The sequence below is a fragment of the Bufo gargarizans genome, chromosome 10 (genome assembly GCF_014858855.1).
Source record: "Bufo gargarizans isolate SCDJY-AF-19 chromosome 10, ASM1485885v1, whole genome shotgun sequence".
Taxonomy (NCBI): Eukaryota; Metazoa; Chordata; class Amphibia; order Anura; family Bufonidae; genus Bufo; species Bufo gargarizans.
In genome coordinates, this window is record NC_058089.1 from 110,059,652 (window position 1) to 110,079,943 (window position 20,292).

Here is a 20,292-nt window from a genome sequence, read left to right on the forward strand (position 1 = left end):
TCCCTTTGAATTGACGGAAGGGGGAGACAGAAGCAGAGACACCCAACTGTATATTTGATCTTTTATTACACGTTACAAAAAGAACTCCGGTCTCCATATTATACCAGCACACTAGAAGGAACACGCATCCAGTCTTTACACAAGAATACACAAGTATCGGATGATTGACAAGTGCAGATCGATACGAAAGGCACACGAGGTGAGACGATTCCAAAACTTGGAGAAATTAAAAAAAACAAACAAACCACAAAGTGTAATGATTACATCCAAGAGACACGTACCATCATACAAAAACGTGGATTACAAAATCGTATATATAAGCACCATGTAAAATGCTGTTATGCATCGGCTTTACACAAAGCGGCGTTATCATACACGTGATGCTGGCTGATTGGGGGGGCGCCGTTCCTCTCCTCGGTCCTGGATGGAGAGTTCGTTCTCAGTATTTGAACATTTCGACAAACTCACCGTGACCGGTTTTTAGACCAATTTTGGGATCGAAACGTTACCATTCTGTACAAAGAGTTTTCAGGAGAGTTTCCCACAAAAACAAGAAAAAAAATATATATATATTTCTTTAATAATCCATTCTGATGTGTTTGACTAACGACAACTACTGGTGGCTTCTGTGAGGGGTGGTCACCTGGAAGCTTTTACAGAGACCCTGAAGGGCAGAGAACTCCATTACAAACCGTAACAATGCAGATTTATGCCATTCAGGGCACCCAGAAAAATGGGTGATGGGCACTGTAATGGTGGCCATCAGTGGTTGTCACGATACAAAAATTATGATTCAATTTCAATACCATAAAAAAGTATTGCGATACTCCATGCCACGCGAAAAAAAATACCAAAAAAGCTGCGTGCATTCTATATTTTATGGAACGTCCGGCCCATAATAGAACAGTCCTAGCCTATGTTTCGGGAGAACAAGGTGATTAAAAATAGTGAATCGCACGGTTTTGATTTTTTTTTCTGTTACGCCGTTCACCGCATCGGAAATATTTTTTTAATAGTTCACACTTTTTCAGGCGTGGCGATATGTAATGTTTATTTTTTATTGTTTGAAAATGTTATATGTAAAATTAGGAAAGGGGGACGATTTAAACTTAGTATTTGTGTTTATTTTAAACTTTTTATTTACTAGCTATTAGCCCCCTTAGGGGCTAGATCCCTCGTCCTATTTACCCTGATAGAGCTCTATTACGGTGAATAGGATCTCACACTCTCCCTACTGCCCTGTGCATAGTACACACAGCAGCAGGGAGATTACCATGGCAGCCAGGGCTTCAGAAGCGTCCTGGCTGCCATGGTAACCGATCGGAGCCCCTCCGAGCAGGGGACTCTGTGGCCACTGCCACCAATGAATATAACAATGGGGGTAGGGGCAGCCGCGTCACAGTGGGGGTGAGGGACTCCCTCCTTCACCACTGTGCTAGTGAAGAGAACATGGCGCGCACTGAGAGCGGTGCGTGCCATGTTCTCTAACTGATACTAGGTTGCACAGCCTAGTATCTGTAAATAGTAAGACCCGGTATCGTATTGATCCGGGTCTAAAAGTAACGATTGGGCATCAACACTTCGATACCCGATGCAACCCTACCCAGAACTGGATGAACATACCTGAAGGATCAAAGCTTTATTCAACCAGTTTTGTCCCTGGGTTAGGGATGAGCGAACCCAAACTTTACAGGTTCAGCGTTCGGGCGGTGGAGGAATTCCGGCATTCCGTTTTGATCCATCATAATACAAGTCTTCGGCCAAGCATAATGGATCCGTCTGGTTTCCGTTATGCAGGATTTTGTTTTTTGTCCTGTATAATGGAAACCAGACAGATCCGTTATGCTTGGCGGTAGACTTTGTATGTTTTGCATTCCGTTATAACGGGATTCCTCCACTGCCCGAACACCGAACCCGTAAAGTTCTTGTTCGCTCATCCCTATCCTTAGGCCCATGCTCACTACCACAGGAAGCATAAATTCCTATTTAAAAAAAAAAAGATTATAAATACTTGGTCCTGTTGCATTCACCGAAAATCCTGAAATCATGAGCCAACAATTAGGGGATGTGCTCATCCTCCAGTCCAGGTGATCCCTTCTATTGAGCATTCGAGGGGATGTAACCCTGGACAACCCGTTTTGTTTTTTTCTATCCTCTAAATACACAGCTGCTTTTCACCAAAAACAGCGCCACAACCATCTACAGGTGGTATCTGGTATTGCAGCTCAGCCCTATATACATTAGTGGACCCAAGCTGCAATACCAGACATAACCCATGGACAGGTGTGGCGCTTTTTCTGGGAAAAAAAAAAAGCTATTTTCTTCTGTAATTCTGGACAACCATTTCATAAGCTCTGTCTGGCAAAGATTTCCAAAAAAGGTCCATTCTGCCCTGGTGCAGAGCCGTGCAGCCAGTATGTTTTTGACACCAGCTCTGGGGTTTGAACCCATGGACCTCTGATCTGATCTGGGACAGGAGTCTATATCTTGTGTTTGAAGAGGATTTCCCCTTTAAAGTGCGTGGAAGACTGGAGAACAGCAAGGAGTACGGGAAGCAGTACAGTCAGAGGGGAATGAATGGAAAGGTAAGGAAAAGTCTAAAACACTGCAATAGAAACTGCCCTTAACCTGACTCTGGGCCTGTTTTCTGTCTTAAGAATACCCTTGGGTTTTGGTTTAGGGAGTCAGCCATAGAGGTAAAGGTAAAAGGGAATCTGTTACCTTCAAAATCTCTTTTAAAGTAAGGCCTCGTTCACACTTCAGTAAATCATGAACACCACACGTACCCATTGATTTTAATGTGTTTGTTCACACGCCGTCTTAAAAATAAAATAAAAAATCACAAAATTGACATGCTGCAGATTTCTAAATTCGCACAGCAAATCAATTTCCACACAGAACAAAAAAGCAAAGTGTACATGAGATTTGTCTCGTCTCATATACTTTACTGGGACTGTATTACACGCTGCGGTTTTTCCCGCATAAGATTCCGCAACGGGTGCAAGTACCCCAAAGCAGATTTGGGAGCCGACACTCACTTAAGGCTGGGTTCACACTTGAGCGTTGCGCAAACGCGCGTTTTACGCGCATTTTTATGCGCGTTTTTGTAATAGTAAACGCGCGTTTGTGTGATTCACTACAGTGTCCTATGGCCACAAACGCCCCAAAAGTCGCTCATGTACTTTTTGGAGCGTCGGGCGTTTTACAGCGCGATCGTACGCGCTGTAAAACGCCCAAGTGTGAACCATTCCCATAGGGAATCATTGGTTTCTCCTTGTTGAGCGTTTTACAGCGCGTAGGAACGCGCTGTAAAACGCTCAGGTGTGAACCCAGCCTAAGGGATATTATCATGGTGGCCCCATAGAAATGAATGCGCAGTGCACCCTCCTTTACTTTGCCAGAGGTGGTATCCGTCCCTATCAGACAATGGGGGCATTATTCTAGCGATATGCCCCCATTGTCTGGGATGGGAAAAACCTCTACTGACAATGCAAAGGAAAGTTAATGCCTCAGTCAAGAAAGTCACCATCCTGCAGTTCTCACTCCATAGAAGTCAACTTTCCACTGAATACTATGGGGTGCCGGTCGTGCGTCAGTTTTGATTGCCTACGACAGGCATGCTCAACCTGCGGCCCTCCAGCGGTTGTAAAACTACAACTTCCATCATTCCCAGACAACCTACAGCTATCAGCCTACAGAAGCGCATGGTGGGAGTTGTAGTTTTACAACAGCTGGAGGGCCGCAGGTTGAGCATCCCTGGCCTATGAGAACTGAACGAGAAACAGGGAGTCTCACAAAGACGACCTCCTGAAATTAGAAGTCAGTCATCGGCTGTTGCGGAGAAAAGCCGCATCGGGCAACATATCTCCCCCTACAGGTAAAATCGTAGTATTACATCCCGGGCATTTAAATGAATGGCTGCCCATGTAACCCACATACAGGACAGGTCTGCCAAATCTCTCTGCTCGGGCTCATTGGGGGTGGCAGGAAGGGGTCCCTCCTCTATACAATCTATATATCCCTACAGCGCATCTGGAAATTGGTCAGCTGGGAGAGATACGGACTGAATATCGGAGTTACAAAAAAAAAAAAAAAAAAATATAAAATCTATACAATGAATATTTGTTTTTTCTAATACAAATTAGATTTTTGCACAATTACAGTATAATAAACAGTAAAAAATAAATTACATTTCCTACATAAAACCAAACCGTCGATTAGCAGTAAGTATATTGAACATTTTTTTTTTTTTTTGGGGGGGGGGGGGGGTCAATTATCCTTCAGATTTAGAACAGATTATTTTAACCACAGATTCCCTTTAATGAGATAAGAGTTAAAATATTGCTTAACAATCAGCTGTAATTCTCAGCCCATAGTGTTACATATTGCATACGTATAGCGGCATCGTACGGCCATGAGAATTACCGATCGGAATGCGATAAATCAGGAGTGATGCAAGATAAAAACGTCGTACTTAGAAAATCTATATCCTAGCCCCATAGTGTCATTTCCAAAATCTAGAAACGAATGTCTTATTCCTGCGCCAAACTACCAGAGGTTTAAGCGAGAGTCGGCTTTGGGGAGCGCTATCCCCATGATAACACCTCGCACATTAGTGTTATCATAGGGACGTCATTTATAAATACGTGACATACGCAGAACCGGACTCTGGTTGGGCTTTACAATCAGAATGCAGCTTTGTGTCAGGAATTATAAAGGGGGTCCCTATGATAACACTTGCATCGCATGATGACTCGACACGGGAATAAGATATTTTTTTTTTTACCTTCTAATTTCCTTCAATCAACGTACAATTTAACGGATTATTTAAATTAAGTTAAATATAAAAGCAAAAATAAAAACTTTCTAATTTTGTGTCTTCTTTTGCCCCATTTTTGGCCTCACTCGCCCTCCTTATTCTCAGCCACATCGTCCATGACGCCTGCAAGTCTAAGGTTTCTGCTCAGTTAACGGTCAGCAGAAAACCTATGCCGCGGAAGCCAATGGCCACATGAATTTTCAGGTAAACGGAAGCGTTACCTTCAAAAGCAGCCATTGGCGGCTGCGCAGGACCATGGCCGCCTCATGGAAACAAAGCCTTAAAAGTGATCCGATTATAAGATGAAGACAGTAAAATCTAATCTTCTGTCAGAGGAAAGGTATAAGAACGTGCCCGAACCAGGGTCACTGGAGATCTGTTTGGTCCCTGGTTTTGGTCCATTTTCCGTAGAAGAAACATTCCAGGGCAGGATCTAGAATAATCTCTTCTCAACGGATCTCTGCTGAAAGTTAGCCACCCACCTGCCCATACATTAAGACGGGAATGTCATCTGGAATCTTCGGAAGTTTCTTTGTTCGCAAAACACTCCTTTAGAAAGTAGTCCTGCTGCCAGGGACACCCATATCGAGAGGAGAAACCATTCATGGAGACCCCAGGCAGGTTACGCATCCAAACGCTGGATCTCAGGACGGCAGTCTGCATCCCGCGACTCGCTGCGTGCCCTCATGTAGTCACTGGACTGACGCACGTTCTGGGATCTGCTGCCAAATTTCCATTTCCTAAACGCCAAGTAGGTGTTTACGGAGTAGGAGAGGGTGGCCAAGAAGCCAAAAACCTGCAAAGAAAAGATCCAAAATGAATGGTGGAGTAAGAAGTCAGTTAAAAGGACGGACCTCTAGGGCAGGATCTAGAATAATCTCTAGCGATCAGTGGTGTAACAGCAAGGGTTCCATGTCCCTGCAGTGCCACCACAGGCGGAATCAAGCATTACACCATTTGTATTGAAATCAATGGGCTGTCCATGTAAAGCAGTGACGTGCCCGGTCCTCCACAGTAAGAGACGCTCTTTGTAGTTATTTCTTATTGTTTGCCTTTCACGAGTCTTAGAAATCTGGGGTTTATAACCAGACTTCTTTTAAGATCACCACAGCTGGAGGGTAGCCATCTGGTATAGTGTATATAGGGGGAGGAGGGTATACAGTGTATATATAGAGGGAGGAGCAGAGGAGGGTATATAGTGTATACAGAAGGAAGAGTGCAGTAGTGTATACAGAGGGAGGAGCGGTGGAGGGTATATAGTGTATACAGAGGAAAGAGTGCAGGAGGGTATATAGAGGGAGGACTGGAGGAGCGTATATAGTGTATACAGAGGGAGGAGTGCAGGAGGGTATATATTGTATACAGAGGGAAGAGTGCAGGAGGTTATATAGTGTATACAGAGGGAAGAGTGCAGGAGGGTATATAGTGTATACAGAGGGAAGAGTGCAGGAGGGTATATAGTGTATACAGAGGGAAGAGTGCAGGAGGGTATATAGTGTAAGAAGAGTGCAGGAGGGTATATAGAGGGAGGAGGGTATATAGTGTATACAGAGGGAGGAGCGTATATAGTGTATACAGAGGGAAGAGTGCAGGAGGGTATATAGTGTATACAGAAGGAAGAGTGCAGGAGGGTATATAGTGTATACAGAGGGAGGAGCGTATATAGTGTATACACAAGGAAGAGTGCAGGAGGGTATATAGTGTATACAGAGGGAGGAGCGCAGGAGGGTATATAGTGTATACAGAAGGAAGAGTGCAGGAGGGTATATAGAGGGAGGAGGGTATATAGTGTATACAGAGGGAGGAGCGGAGGAGGGTATATAGTGTATACAGAGGAGGGAGGGTATATAGTGTATACAGAGGGAGGAGCGGAGGAGGGTATATAGTGTATACAGAGGAGGGAGGGTATATAGTGTATACAGAGGAGGGAGGGTATATAGTGTATACAGAGGGAGGAGGGTATATAGTGTATACAGAGGGAGGAGGGTATATAGTGTATACAGAGGGAGGAGGGTATATAGTGTATACAGAGGGAGGAGGGTATATAGTGTATACAGAGGGAGGAGGGTATATAGTGTATACAGAGGGAGGAGCGGAGGAGGGTATATAGTGTATACAGAGGGAGGAGGGTATATAGTGTATACAGAGGGAGGAGCGGAGGAGGGTATATAGTGTATACAGAGGGAGGAGGGTATATAGTGTATACAGAGGGAGGAGCGGAGGAGGGTATATAGTGTATACAGAGGGAGGAGCGGAGGAGGGTATATAGTGTATACAGAGGGAGGACTGGAGGAGGGTATATAATCCATTCATCCCTCTATATACACTAGATATATGTGACCCCCTCTATATACAGATCCCCCCTGACAAAAAATAAATAAATAAAAAGTTAAGTTTTTTTGCCATAATTGCGCAGCCCTAAGCTCAGCTACATCTGGATGTATGACATGTGGCCACTCACACCACCACTGGGTGGCAGCAGAGACCACTGAGCTGCACATCATCAGACATCTGTTGCACTGGATATGCACTCCGCATCTATTGCCAAGTAACCGAATACTTCCTGAGCGCCATTAACTATTAATGTACCAGTGTCATCCGTGATAAATACCATTAGGTCTACTACGGGTCTATTGATGACATTTTCTTATACGTTTTACGGACAAGGATAGGACACTTCTAATAGAGGCCAGGACGTTCCGTTCCGCAACACGAGGAACGCACGCGGCCGTCATCAGTGTTTTGCGGATCCACAATTTGCGGACCATTAAACGGGCATGAACCCTAACGAGAAACAGCGCCCCCTGAATCACTACTGCTCCATATTCTCACAGGGGACTTAGGGACTCCCATTCTCATGGCCGATTGGAGTCTCACCAGTCGGACCCGGTGATAAATCTAAGGATAGGTTCACAACTCCATTGATCGGATCCGGCCTGGTCGGACCCCACGGACTATAAATGGATCCAGATGTTTTCCAGCCGGATAAAAGCGCTTTCCTGCAATGGTTTTTGTTCCTCTGAAACCCGGCATTTCGCTGGAAAGCAGCAGGATCCCCACGGGCAGGCACCAATAAATGAGGTGTGAACCTACCCTTAAAGGGGTTTTCCAGCTGAGAAAAGGGGGGCTCGCTGATTCCCTGAGGATGCTGTCATGGCTATGGTCTGCTCTGCGCTTCGGCTCCGGTCCAATACGACAGAAATGGCAGGAAAGCCCTGATCGGCCAATCACAAGCTGAGGTAGTTCCCTGATCAGGCCAGCGATTGGCTGAGCAGGCCTTTTTGGCGCACTGAGCAAGGACAGGTAGCGGACAGCCGCGGGAACCTACAGCGGCATGGGAACAGCAGTGTCCGAGGACTGGGGAGGGCAAATATCCATTCTCTTTCTTATTATTCGCCACGGAAAGCCCCTCTAACAGAAAACCTCTGCAGTTATTTGGATCAGGCGACGCGGCGCAGGAAGGGTTAAGGCGCATTCCTTCTTGTCTTTTCACTGGAAAAACTTCAGAAAGTGATTTTCTTACCGCTGCAGAAATTTCCGCCCCAGATTTGTGGTTCAGCGATGCCAAAATTACAGAGGCAATGAAGAAAAACAGAGCGCTCAGCCCGGTGTTCACCAAGTCCTAGAGACAAAAAACACATAGGAGACAATGAGTGCCGCCACTGGGACCAGGACGCAGCGTCCAGCGCCGAACCCGCAACACGTGGCAGGGCAGGGCGCCGGCGGGCGTTCGTTTCACGCCTCCAGTGGTCAATGCAAATACAGCAGATAGGAATTCATTGCAGATGCAGCAACCAGAACATGGATGGTTGGGCGACTCAGTGTCCAATACAATGGAGGACTACAAAGTGTCCAACCCGCTGCCGACCAGACCCGCCACTGAGGAACAAAGTTCTTTGAAGTACCGTAATATCATAACTAAAAGGAGGATTTAAACCATTGAGGATTCGTTCAGAATCCCGCCAGAGAAGCCTCTGAGCAGTGCCAAAGGGGTTTGGGCTTTACGCCGGGCCCTACTGTCCATGGATCGAGGTGGGATCCAAGATTAGACTTCACCAACGTGATCTTCTCACGTGTCTGCGCGGCCGCAGACCACACTGGCTGGGTCCGATCTTGTATCAGGCCATATTACTGGAATTAACCCCCTTTGACACTGCTCAGAGACTTCTCTTAAGCTGCAAATAAAACATTAACTTTTTGAATAGTTTTTTGGGTCAACTATTTCGAAGGTAAAAATCAATAAACATACAAAAAGGGACAAGACTAAGGCCTCATGCACACGACCGTTTTTCGGGTCGGCATCCGAGCCGCAGTTTTTGCGGCTCGGGTTCGGACCCATTCACTTTAACGGGGGGGGCAAAAGATGCGGACAGCACTCAGTGTACTGTCCGCATCCTTTGCTCCGATCCGTGGCCCCGCAAAAAAAATATATAGCATGTCCTATTCTTGTCCGTTTTGCGGACAAGAATAGGCATTTCTACAATAGGCCGCCCGTTCCGTTTATTGCGGAAAGCACACGGGTGGCTTCCGTTTTTTTTGCGGATCCGAGGTTTGCGGACTGCAAAAAAACGGAACGATCGTGTGCATGTGGCCTAAAGCAGCAGATACAAAAGAGGGAAACTTTATCTGCGATTCCAGCCCAAGCGAAATCTCTAAGGAGTGCTAAAGGGCTTTGAGCGCTCTAAAGAACGCTACGGTCCTGAAGATGAGGCAGGGTCCAAGATTACTCTACCAATGGGGTCAAATGTGGGAATCATTTCTCAAAGAATAAGACTTGATAGAGGGCTCAGATTCCCTTTGGCACTGCTCAGAGATGTCTCTCACCAAGATTTGACAACGGCACAGTGGCACCCATTTAAATTGTCCTTTTTCTTTTCTGTGCAGTGCCAAAGGGGGTCTAAGATGTCTATAGGACCCTAGTGTCCTGGAAATAAATGGTGAACCTAATCAGGGGGACCTCCCGCATTTATATCCAGAATACAGCGGGATTATCCGGGAATTTGATATTGACGGCCTATTCTCAGGACAGGTCATCATCATCAGATCGTTGGGGTCCGACTCACAGCACCCCCACTAATCTGCTGTTTGAGGAGGCTGCTGTGCTCCGATGCGGCCTCCTCGCAACTTACCAAGCACAGCGCCGTACGTGGTATAGTGGCTGTGCTTAGTAGTGCAGCTCAGCACCACTCACTTGAATAGGACCGAGCTGCGCATGTGACCGATATACAGTGACATCACGAAGAGGCCTAAGCGGTCACGGCAGGGGTGCTGGGAGTAGGACCACCACCAATCTCATATCCATAACCTATCCCAAGGATCGATCATCAATATCAAATTCCCAGACAACCCCTTTAACGCTACAAAATCAACGTTAGTTATGTGGCGGTTCACTGGGAGAACACGGCTATGACACGGCTTGTCTACACGCCATTAAACGCCCGCCACCTACTGCTACCACTTGCTGGGAGCTCCTGGGTTATCTACAGGAGGGGAAGCCGACACATACCTCCCATTATATCCGTGAACAGGCTGGGGCAATAAATCCCGTCGCACAGCGCGCGGTTTACGAGGAGCACAGCCGAGTGCGGCGACATGTCTTAGCTCATCCTCACATTACTCCATGGAGATTGGGGCAGGAATCAAAGCCAAGTGCTGCATAAAGAGAACCTCTGCCCCCCAACAAGACGCCATGTCCTTCCGCAGGCGACAGGAATATTTCACAGATGTCTCAGCGCAGGCGTGGGAACGCTCCCCACATCACAGGCCCCGGCCGCCGCCTGCTCAGCTGACAGAATCAAAGACAAGTCAGCAGATTTCCCGAGACGGCCGGCCTCGCTCCTCAATCCTTCCTGCGCAAAAAACAGAACCCAATGTCCTGCCGAGACCTCCTGCTCAACATCTGGGCCTGCAGCACAGAGGGATTCAGCTGGGAAGGGGGGGCGTGCAAACAAACATAGTTGGTGTCAATGCTCCAGGAATGTGCAAAGATTATGGTGCAAAGCACAGTACCAATTTAGGTTTACGTTTCCCAAATTTTTAAGAAGCCTCATCCTATGGGGGCGCCCCATCCCTATACATAGGGCTACTCCCATCTGGACATTTACGGCATACGGATAGGCCATAAATGTCTGAAAGGTGCAGGTCCCACCTCCGAGACCTGCTACTATTTCAAGGAGGTGCTCTGAATGGGGAAGGGGGGAACCTGCTGCGCATGCGTGGCCATCTTTACATTCACCTCTATGCAACTTCCAAACAGTGAGAGAACACAGCACATGCGCAGAGCTTTGGCGTACACAGCAGGGCTCCGTTTTTGAGACAGAAGCAGGTCCTAGAGGTAATACCCGTGCCTACTGGACTTTGCATATCCCATCGATACAGGGGCTCTGCTAGGTGAAGGGCGCAGTGGTGTACGGGTGCGACTGCCGCTGCGCTCACTTTGATGGGATGACAGCGCTCAGCGAACGTCTGCAGTCCCAAGTCAACGGAGCAGTGGTAAAGCAAGCGCAGCAGCGCTCCATTCACACAGGACCCCGGTTTTCGTGAGCACCGAGGGCCACAGCAATCAGGCGCTTACCGCTAATCCTGCCACTATACACACCAGTCAGGAGCGCGACCAGGGACTTACCGTCAGGACCCAGTTGATGTGAGGGACACGCTCGTGAAGAGACAGGCTGAACATGAGCAGCAGCACGCCGGTCACCACAAAGGCGCTGCAGCTGACGAACTCGAAGAAATACAAGCCTTCGCACGGCGAGCACTCCATGATCGTCTCGATGCAGATGAAGGCGAGGAGCGCCAAGACCTGGGGGCGGCAAAAAACAGACATAAATGTATATACTGTGCACGGCACAGACTATAAAGACCAGACATGAGTGCACCCCCCCCCCACCTCAAAACATAACCCCCAAATCAGCCGAAATCCCACCAGACTTCAAAACGGACAAGAAAATGGTGTAGTAGGTCCGACCTGTTAAGTGCGCCATCGTGCCCTGTCCCTTAGGCCTCATGCACACGACCATGTCTGCAAACCGCTCATCTGCAAAATACGGATGCGGTGCATGTGCCATCTGCAGACCCACTGACTTTAACGGGTACATGGTCCGCATTTTGCGGACATACTGTACTCTATATTTTTGGGGAAGGGAAATATCAGGATGTCCATTTAACAAAAAGCACATGTCCTGTACCTGCCCGTAAAATACGGACCAATGGGTCTGCAGAAAAAGGAGCTGCAACACGGACCACACCCACATATCGCAGATCTGCAGTTTGTGGGCCGCAAAAACGGATACGGACGTGTGCATGAGGCCTTACAAAGGGCATTAGGAAATTCTGAAGATTTTCAGTCAGTGACCGCCATCACAAACTCCTTTGAAATAATATACGGTCAGCCATTCAGAAAGAGACCTCCCCGCGGAGCCTCCATCACTAAGAATTAAGGTTCCCCCGATGAAGGAAGCGAGAGGTTAATATTTCCCTGTCAGAATGGATGAATCGGCGCGCAGCGACCAGACTCCCATCCGCCATCTACAAGCAGGTCAAATATACGGGGGAGGAGGTGAACGTCCACGCCGCTTCCTCGAGTTAAAGGTGAAGCATCTTCTCCCCGACAGACCCGTCTCCATGAAATGCCAAGTGGAGCATGCTGGGAAATAACGCGACATTTACCTCAGGGGCCTCCAGTCAGAGGCGCTCTAGGTCGAAGAAACACTCCTAGCACCAGTTTTGAGGAATATTTTTAGCTGAAGAGGACGTCGAGAGCTGCAGTAACAAATAACCGCTACGTCGGCCTGGACAATGTTTAGCGCTTGTTCACATCTGCGTCGGCTTCTATCGCATGATTCTGACCGGACACAGAAGCCTCACAGACAGGATCCATCACAGTCCAGAGACTGCTCGGCTCCGATCCTGTCAGTTATGGGCCCGATGCAGCACTTCATCTGACGGAGCAGCCCCTTCCAATATACAGTCCCATGTAAACATCTTCAGCCGCCCCCTCCAACATACAGTACCATGTAAACAACATCAGCCCCTCCCTCCAACATACAGTCCCATGCAAATAACATCAGACCCTGCCTATTGCCCCCTCCAAAATAAAGTCTCATGTAAATAACATCAGCTCCTCCCTCCAACATACAGTCCCATGTAAATATCACTCACCTCCCTCCAGCCCCCTCCAACATACAGTCCCATGTAAAAGAAATCACGCTCTCCCTCCAATATACAGTCCCATGCAAATAACATCAGGCCCTGCCTATTGCCCCCTCCAAAATAAAGTCTCATGTAAATAACATCAGCTCCTCCCTCCAACATACAGTCCCATGTAAATATCACTCACCTCCCTCCAACATACAGTCCCATGTAAAAGAAATCACGCTCTCCCTCCAATATACAGTCCCATGTAAATAACATCAGACCCTGCCTATTGCCCCCTCCAACAGTCTCATGTAAATATCACTCACCTCCCTCCAACATACAGTCCCATGTAAATGACATCACAGTCTCCCTGCAGTGGATGCATATCAGCAAGATCCACCATATCGGACTGTACTTGGCTATATATCCTGCTGCACTCACTGCAGACCCCCCAACCAACATTCCCTAATGCCCCCTGAGGCTGCTCACCCCACCAGGCCGCCCCTCCGTTATAAGCATTGCGCAGAGGCGAATGGTCCGGCAGCTGGCCCAGACTGATGAATAGGCCGCACCCTCCTTACTGTACGGAGCGTTCTCATTGGATATTTCAGGCAGCGGTAGTATCACTGCGCCGTTCATAGCGCAATGAGCTCATGCAACTACTAATGGCCGTGTGACCAATGAACGCCGCTCTCACCAGTGGGGTCTTCAAGCTTCTGATCAGCAGGGGGCGCCGGACCCCAACCAATCACATATTACTGACCGGATGAGCCTCCAATACTGAACTCCGGGAAAACCCCTTTAATGAGAACGCCCACAGGCCTCGTTCACATTTCCATTTTTCACGGACATGTGCCGTTCTCATTCTCCACGAATGGCGCACACACCCATTGATCTCAATGCGCTTGTTCACACATCAGTGGAAAACCAGAGACGTGCACTACTTATACATCTGTTGCGTCACAGTATGTCACATGTCGCAGTGCGACACCATAGACTATCATTATAAAAATTGTCGCGAGACATTGGTGCGACAAATCTTGCAGTATTGTCGCGTGACAGATGTCGTCGTGTAGACCTAGCGTAAAGGCCCCCCATACACATTCGACACCACCAGGAGGACGATGCTTTTTGCCCATTTAGTGAATGATGGAGTCTACTTTTGTGATTTGGGTTAGACCAGTCAAGAAATCTCAACCTTGTTGTGAAACTACAACTCTCAACATGTCGTGACTGTCTCAGGCCCCTGCAAGCAGCTGAGGTGACCAAGGGCCTGACCACCGCTGGTCCGATATATTGATGGTGCAATCTTATGAATAGGCCATCAATTTTTTTAAACCCGACTAGCGCCTTTAAGAGATCTTCCCTTGCTAAATATATCATGAAGAGAATCGGCAGACTGGCAGAGCCGTGTACGTCACCCGGTTTCTCCGGGCCGGCAGTGGCGGGGGGGTTCACCGCGGGAGAGCGGTTCTCAAGGAAACAAGTCTGATAGTTCTGAGAACATAATTCCAGGTTTCCTTCCTCCTCAGCATAATTAGGAGGCCGCACGCTGTAAACATCTGTATATAACCCTGTCCTCCGACATCCATCCCAAAAGCGGGGGTCCCGAGTCCCCTGTAGAGACATAGCTGACCACTGCTCCATTCATAAAGGACACTCCGGGACCTCCATGCCCATGATCGCTGGGGGTCCCGGTGGTTGGACCCCCAGTCATCATGCTACTAACCGGTACACAGATGATCCATGAGGTTTTGGGACTGCCCCTTCTCACCATGAAAATGCAGCCCAGCCCACGGGCATGACGGTAAAGAGCAGGAGGAGCCACGTACCGTTCAGACCTCTGCTCGGGATCACAGGGGCGGTCTGTGTATTCCGCTATAGCTGTCCGTCACAGAGTAGGACCTCCCACTGGACTCCTAAGCCCAGATCACGGAATACGCGGTCACACCATGTTCTCCAGCTTCTGCTGCGTCATGGGGTTAGGATGGTCAACTGACCTAAAAAAAGGAGGTCTTCATGGGATAAACTGGGCAAAGGTGTGGGCAATACCCCCTGGGAAAAAAAAGATATGCAAATGAGCTCTCCTCCAGCAGGAAGGAGACGGTCTCTCTAGTTCCACCTGTAGGTGGCTACCTGTCAATGTCCGACCCATGAACACGGTGGACAAGCCAAACCAGAGACTCCTCCTACATTAAAGGGGTTATCCGAGAGTATAATGGAGACTGCATACAAGTGTTGCTGCTCATTAGTCACATCCCTCTCACCCTCCTCTGGAACTCCATTTCTACAGAGATTTAGCTGAAGATCATATTAACTGTATTCAGGATCATAGAAGATGAGGCAGCTCTTCAGCTCAGTGCTCTAAAGTAGCATGTCCTCCTGTGCGATTAGGACAGGTTTTGTGTGCACTAATAGGACGGCGGCCATTTTATTTCTCCTAATGATTGTTCCACAGACAAAACGAGCCATTAATAGCTTATGAAATATATTTGGGAATATATTTATAATTAAGTGATATCGAAGCATTTTCATTTTCCTAATTCCCGGAGAGCCCCTTTAAGCAACTGTGTCCTAAGCCCCTGTAGCAGGAAAGCGCAAGGAGTCTGGGAAGTCATTCTGCATCAATCCTTTGTATGTCTTGGAGATGGAGTGAAACCCCTCAGTGTTATAAATCTTCTGTATTTCGGCGCCGCGGACAGGGTTTACGTTGGCACCGGGTCAGGCTCCTTAGTTAACCTTTCACATCTAATAAGACAACAGACAAGGTAGGAAACGCAGTGCGGATGACGTTACCGGAGCAAGAGAGGCAAAGGGCGCGACCGAGGATCGTAAATGGCTGCACCAGGCCTGAACCCCGGGTACATTGTCACCCTCTGGTGGTTAGAGTCCCCCTTCGGGTGTATCTGCGGATGGCGGGGCTTTCATCTGAGGTGTTGCACATCATTCACTGTACTGTCTGTTGAGGGTGGCACGCTACATACCGGATGTAAGGAGGGTATGTGGACATTCAGCAAGATACTTAAAGGGGGGTTTCATCAGTGGGGTTTCGACCCCCGAGACCCCCACTGATCAGCTGTTTGAGAAGGCACCAGCACTTACAGCCGCGCCGCGGCCTTCTCTCTGCTCACCAAGCACAGCGCCATCCATTGGATAATGGCTGTACTTGGTATTACACTACTGACCACAGCATCTGAGGGGGTCAAACGTCTGATCAGCAGTCATCACCAATCATGGACTTTGCCTCCAGGTGAGCGGGCACCATCTTTAAAGTCCTAACTTCTGCCGTACATGTAAGGTGGTCAGGAAGGGGTTAGGCAGTCACATTAACAATGAAATGCAATATGCCGGCTGCACGCCATCTTTCTGGGCTGAGGAGTCCAGTGGGCGGTCCTATCAGTGATTGACAGCTATAGCTGTATACACCTACACACAGACACGACCACTATGGTCATGTCAGCCGATCACTGTTCAAACAGGTCACCAGCAGGGGGCACAGACACGCCACCCTGCCTCGGCCACAGAGCTAGGGCAGTGAACCGCATCCTCGCCCAGGTCGTCACCGGCTGCCCACACCCGTCCAGTGCCCGAGGATGCCGACAGGCTGCAGCTCTTGCCCGGACACATGTAGACAGGAATCTTGGAATTTGGCAGAAGATGAACATGTGTCTAAGGAGACAGGGCCCGGTGGACGGATCCAAGAGCACATTCCTCAGTCTGGGCCGCTCTTCTCCTCGGCTCAACCACAAGCCGTTAACTTCTGGAATGGAGAGCGGCCTCCTCCAGCTGCTGGAGAAGCTGGGACGACGTGTGGTCGCCATCAGCGCAGACAGCGACTTCCGGTCACAGACGGTCAATAAGAACAACCTACAGCAGCTAAAGCTCAGCATCTGGAATACTAGAGCGGCTGCTCCGCCAGCATCCATGTAACGTATGCCGGGCTAGGTATCGGCTCCTGGCGCGTTCACCTGCAGACACCTGTCACACCATCCTAACTACAACTCCCAGCATGTCCTAACACTGAGCACAATGAGGGGACCATAGTGCAGGAACACATTTTAACGGATGACCTATCCTCTGGATAAGTTGTCAGTATCTGATCAGTGGGGGTCCGACACCCACTGGCGGAGGTCCCGGCCTTTTGAAAACTGACCACCTACCCAGAGTATAGGTCATCAGTTAAAAAAATCCTGGCAAACCAATCCCCAGCCTTCTCGTTTTGGCGCTAACCAAGTCCCGACTCGCCACTCCGCTCCTTCGGCGAATCACTGCCAAGCACGCATGACCAGGACGCAGACAGCCGCGGGGTGGCGGCGAGCATCAGCACGGATCCAGGGGATCTGACCCATTCTTCCCCTTAGAGACAGAATTTTACCCCTTTTAACGGTGACTGCTCCGGGGCTGACCCTTTCCTGACCCCAGACTCACACCGACGGGTCGGAATTCGTGAAGAGACCCCCTTGAACACGGCTTTTCCCACGCACTATCCCCGATACGAGGAGGAATTTGCTTCCCACATAAGCTGTAATGGAGACATTCCCGTAGCCAGGGAACGAGTTAATCTCCGGCATCGCCATCAGCGGCAGGAATGCCGCCATGTGGTCGCATCTCGACCTTTAAAGGGACGATCCCACGACTTTAAAACAGCATTTTATTTGCATACCCGGAGGACATTCTTCCCTGGCTGCGGGTGGGCAGCAGCTCGCAGGATGAATTGCAATTAGCTCTTGTTAACCTCTTCCTCCCCTGCATAGAAAATAGTCCCGGAGACACCTATGGGATGCAGGACCCCCAGAATTTCCTCCTCCGCTGTCCAGAGGGAGACATAGCTATATACCTGTATGAATGAAAGGTGCCTGGTCTGATTCACCATGAGGAGAAGTAGCTACTGAGCATGTGCGTCCACCACCTGGATGCAGAAGGTGGACCAGAAGGTTAGACAGCAGGGGGCGCTGACGAGCATGGGGAGAGGCTAGGGAGCCACTGGCAGCTTTTTATGCAGGTGAATTCCAACAGTCGGATCCTTGACGCCTCGGAGCTGGAGGAACGCGCTGAGCGATGCCTCCCTCCCCCCTCTCGCAGCACAAGTCGCACACACAGCCCTGCAGCAGCATCCCCCTCCTTTTTCAATAAGAATCTGACTTATTTTATGCTACCATGGGAAAAAAAAGGCACACACGTCCGCAGAGCCTCCGTCATTTTATGTTATAAGGGTACCTGGGAAAGCTGAGCGACATCCAACATGGCTGCCAGAGTCGCCGTCACCCAAGACTCCATAATCATAGTCCTCTCTCCCACTTTAGAAAATACATATATTCCCCAGATCATCTTTTCTTACAACTCATCCCTCAGTTATTCCTCTTAGAAATGTAGGACTAAACTGACAGCCGGGTATTACCATCCCCCTTTTTAAAGGGCCGCGTCCCTACGTGATGACAACGAGCAGTATCAACAAGTGACAGGTCACACCGCTCAATGGTAACTGCCAATTACTCATCGGGTTCTAGGAGGAATAACAGAGGAACGGCACAGAAAGGATCCTGCGGCGCTGTCATCCCCTGTGGAAAGCGAATAGTTACTAAGATAGATCAGGGGAGGCGGCCGGTCCGATGGGGCGACATGGCGGCAGGACTCGTCAAACCTGCCACTTCTGGGAGTAGTCACCCAGCTTTCCCCCAGGCAGAACCCTGAATCTGTAGACTTCTTAAAGGGGAAACGTTCCTTGGCGCACCAGTAGAGCAGATCTAATCCCAGTTACACCAGTACACGCAATCAATGGTGACGAGAAGGACACGAGGCCTGTGAGGAGTGACACCTGGTCACGCGGATCTCCTTTACGAGGGGCAACGACCTCAGTGTCAAATAAAAGGGGCCCCGGCGGCGACAGGTGCAGAAGACGCCAGGTTCACCTCCATCTAGGACACGGGTGAGGTTATAATGTACGCCGCCCAATGTCAGGAGGCAGGCATCAAGTTCTGACAAGTCCAGTCACCTGGGTCAGAATAACTGGGAGTCGCTGACAACCCCTATAGAAGCCATGCTGGTTGTCAGGCAGCTCTGTCAGATTAACTGGGGGGGGTTATGGGGCCACACGTGCACTGTGCAGCCATCAAGGTGATTAACCTGTTGCATGCCATGCACCCCTCCTCCAGCCCCGCCCCCCGGACACCTCCTCCCTTTTCCAGCCCCGCCCCCCGGACACTTACCACTTGGCTGCACTTCAGGACCCCGCACAGTGACCGGATGTAGTCCACATCGCAGTGGATGCCCCCCCAGCCGCGGTGCTGCCGCACGGGCTCGGTGGTCGGCTGGTAAGGGCTGCTGGCCCCCGACACCATGGAGGCTGTAGACGCCTCCGCCTCGAAGCCGTCCATGTCCTCCGCCGCTCTCATGCCTGGGGGCTCCGGGATCAGCGCCAGGGGCCACACTTCCCACAATGCATAGCGACGGGCAGTTTACGGTAGAGCCAGGATGAGCAGCCCGTCACCGAGGATCCTCCACATGTCAATCATGCACGCAGCAGGGCGCAGTCCCGGAGCACAACACCCCCTTATCCTTATCGTCGGGCTCTGGATGAGTTTGGGGCTCCCACCCACCCCCCAGCTCACGTGCCGCCCTGGGGCCCCCCGGGTTCTCTCTCGCTCTGCGGTGACGCGCAAGTCGCCGCGCGATCCCGACACCGACGCGCTCTGCAGGTAAACTGCGCCCCGGCCAATCGCAGGCGAGCTTCTTTGTGACGTCACTAGGGAAGGCTCATCACAATAACTCCGCCCCCTGCGCGACTCCTTTCTCGCCGGTAGCCTTGGTGGTTGGCACGGGCTGCCAGGCTGTGGCCCCTCAGAATTACAATGGGGGAGGGGGGCCACCAGTAATAATGGCAGCTAGGGGTAGGGTGTAAGCTCTGTCACCTAAAGTCTCCCTAGGTGTCTATTCGGTCGGTGGAAATGTCGCCTAGGGGCAGGATAAAGTCGCACTTGGGCTACACATAGCCACGCCCACAATTCAAGTGTGTTGAGAGCCCCCCAAAAAACAAAAACTTATCCATCTTTACACTAAAATGGTGAAAACCAACATTTGTGACTGAAAATGGAAGTAAAACACTTCAGAAATCCCCGCACACATGCATGCTCGGCTCAGCAGCTAGACTGCTCTCCAAGGACAAAGCATTGGTTGTTATATAGCCATGGGGCAGGGGCCGCACACATTGGCTGGCACATTAATGGGCACGGCCGCCGTCAGCAGCTTTGTACCTGTTACCTGTGCACTTGGCAGCTGGAGGCATCTGTGTTAGTCCCATGTCCATATGTGCCCGCATTGCTGAGAAAAATTATGTTTTA

At 49.6% G+C, this 20,292-nt stretch overlaps 1 protein-coding gene across 1 annotated transcript; it reads right to left on the reverse strand.

Annotated features, from left to right (window-relative positions):
- Positions 1-3,278: 3,278 nt before the first annotated feature.
- On the reverse strand, positions 3,279-19,654 carry CMTM4 (CKLF like MARVEL transmembrane domain containing 4). Its single transcript, XM_044270821.1, has 4 exons — positions 19,162-19,654; positions 11,445-11,621; positions 8,343-8,441; positions 3,279-5,615 (listed from the first exon to the last, which is right to left on the reverse strand). Exons 1-4 carry the CDS (start codon positions 19,345-19,347, stop codon positions 5,442-5,444), a joined length of 636 nt encoding a protein of 211 aa, XP_044126756.1. The 5' UTR covers positions 19,348-19,654; the 3' UTR covers positions 3,279-5,441.
- Between the last annotated feature and the right edge of the window lie 638 nt (positions 19,655-20,292).